Genomic DNA, 2867 nt, shown 5'->3' on the forward strand with positions numbered 1-2867 from the left:
TAATTTATAATTAAATATTATTCAAACAAAAATATTTATATAAAGATATTTTCTAAACTATTTCTAATATATGAGTGTTTTAAAACTCTTAACACAATAATAAGTACATAGTTTGATGAACATTTTTTGACATATATATATAATTTCATGTTTGATTTAAATATTTAAAATCATAAATAATAATTTAACTTGTGACTGAGTTCAAAACAAATTTTCTTGCTTTTACTTTAAACAAGTTTAAGTTTAATCCGTGAAACATTATAGGTTCAATTGGTGTCCATTAGAAAAAAAAATGAACTAAATAAAAAATAAAATTTCTTTTGAGGAGTTGAAACAATAAAAAAAATATGAATTTTTGTTCAATTTGTTCCTTATCAAAATCGCATAGGAAAATTTTTTCTTATAAATTTTTTCTTTCATGGAGAATTTAGAAGAAAAAAATGGGATCTACCTTTCAATAATTTGACTAAAATTTTAACATAACTGGTATAAATTTTGAGGAACAAAGAATTCACCATAATTTTTTTCCTTCAACATGTTCACCAACTAGAGTTTTATTATGCCAATTTTTGGATTAATAAGATATAAAATAATAACTATTCATAAGATGATTATGCCCGCATGTGCGGACAAAACACCTAGTTTTCCTTTATTCATAAAAAAAACATGTTAGTATTATTAGAATGTTATGAATTTCTTTTAAGATTATTTTTGTAATTTCCGTCATACTACCTACCTATGCAGCATTAGCTGGCAATATTCTCTTCTAAATTTGCATTGGATTTACATGGTTTAATATCTTCCACAAGAGGAAAAAAATCTACAGATAAGATCATATTTGAAATTACATAATTGTTATTTCCCAAGTCCAATGATTTCCTTACAGTTGTAAAATTCATTAAATTTCTGTTTCTGTATAATCAAGTAAAATTATTATTTTTAATCATCAATTTTACATTTATACTGAAGATTTATAATTCTATTATACAGAAAAAATCACAAACATTACATAACTTCAAAATTTATGAACAATGTTAAAATAGTTTTAACAAAAAAAAAGTAAGATTGATATGCTTGGATAAATAGAGAACTTGAAAATATAACTATATAAGTAGTAATGAGTAATTACACAAACTCGCCAGCTCACTAACAATGTATATACAGACTTGGTCATGATGATTATATTTATTGCAACTCATGACTTCAATATTAGCATTAGTGATTTCAAAAAAAGTGATAAGACATGCATAAGTAATACCAACCTCTCATTACACTATATAAACAAGAGCAATAGAGCACAATCAAGTACCAACATAACTCTCTCCTTCACCCACACACAACAATGTCGACAAGGGGAAGGTTAAAGCTAAATTTCATAGATAACAAATCAGCAAGAAACCAAACTTTTAAGAAGAGGACGAGAGGTTTTATGAAGAAAGCCAAAGAGCTGTCTACTCTCTGCGGTATCAAAGTTTCTGCGGTTATCAAGAGCTGCGACAATGCGGAGCCGGAGTTTTGGCCGTCAAGGGAAGGCGCTGAAGCAGTGCACTCGGAGTTTATGAAGGTGGTGGAGACGCAAGGGTTCAGTAAGATGCATAACCATGAGAGTTATCTGTTGGAGAGGATCCAGAAAGACGGAGAGAAGGCAAGGAGGCTACATGCTGAGAATCGAGAGATTGAACTTAGAGAGGTTATGTTCGATCTTCTCAAGGGGAAGACGCTGATGCCGCATCAGTATGGTGATCCAAGTTTTATGAGAGAGCTGAATCTTTTCATTGGTGGTTATGCCAATAGGGTAACTTACAGAACCCAATTCCTCGAGGGGAGTGTTGAGCCTGTTCCTCCTAATTTCGCTGGTGCAAATGCACATGGTCCTGTTGTTGATGATGTGAACCCTGTTGTTGTCGGAACCGAGGGTTCGGTAATTAACCCTACTGAAGCTTATGACCATATGCCCCAATATGATGGTATGGATATGAGTGTGAATGTGGAGGTTCCTGAACCATTTCAATACCAAACTAATGCTAACTATTATGATCAGACTCAACCTTGGTTCAATGGTTCGAGCCAAGGTATGAATGTGAATCATCAAGAACCATTTCAATACCAAACTCCTCCTAACTCTTATGATCACATCCAGCCTATGTTCAATGGTTCGAGCCAGGGTATGAATATGAAATATGAAGAACCATTCCAATACCAACCTCATGGTAACTTGTATGATCAGATGCAGCCTATGTTCTATGGTTCGAGCCAGGATATGTATACAGGTTTGAGTCACGATCAGGGACAGAGTTCGAATACAACACAACAGTTCATGAGCCTATTGATGGGACGACCTCAGCAGATGAGTGATGTTCAAGATCTTGCAAGCGTTGCTTCCATGGATGACAACAATAATCGCTACCAACAACTACCAGTCACCAGTCAGATGCCTTCCACCACCACCACCACCACCGCCGCCGCCAATCTTTCTGGTCATAGCATCAACAATGGTTGGCCAACAAAGTTTGGTTTGGACTGAAGTGTTTGCGTTTGCATTTCTGAAATTTCGTATTATAATGATTAAAGGTTTTTGCCTTTAAATCAGTTATGTTATTTATCATTATCAGGCAATATTGTATTGTGTACCATATTGTCTTTGAATATTTTATCGTTTCGAATAAAGACTTTTGTTTTTGCTATCAAATCATATAAAGATGATTGCTTCCTTAAAGCCGCGAAAGAAGAATGCAACAAGCATTTCACAAGCAAATATCATTAGCCAAACCATTGATCAAGAAACGTGGCCATAAGACAGAATACAGAGAGTTATGTGACATGTAATTTTGTATGGATGTAGAATGCTTATTTAAGATAAAACATTA

At 33.4% G+C, this 2867-nt stretch overlaps 1 protein-coding gene across 1 annotated transcript; it reads left to right on the forward strand.

Moving 5' to 3' along the window:
* The first annotated feature begins 1342 nt into the window (after positions 1–1342).
* LOC103854838 (MADS-box transcription factor PHERES 1-like) lies at positions 1343–2524 on the forward strand. Its single transcript, XM_009131798.2, has one exon. It carries the CDS (start codon positions 1343–1345, stop codon positions 2522–2524), a length of 1182 nt encoding a protein of 393 aa, XP_009130046.2.
* Positions 2525–2867: the final 343 nt, after the last annotated feature.

Source organism: Brassica rapa, chromosome A02 (genome assembly GCF_000309985.2).
Source record: "Brassica rapa cultivar Chiifu-401-42 chromosome A02, CAAS_Brap_v3.01, whole genome shotgun sequence".
Taxonomy (NCBI): Eukaryota; Viridiplantae; Streptophyta; class Magnoliopsida; order Brassicales; family Brassicaceae; genus Brassica; species Brassica rapa.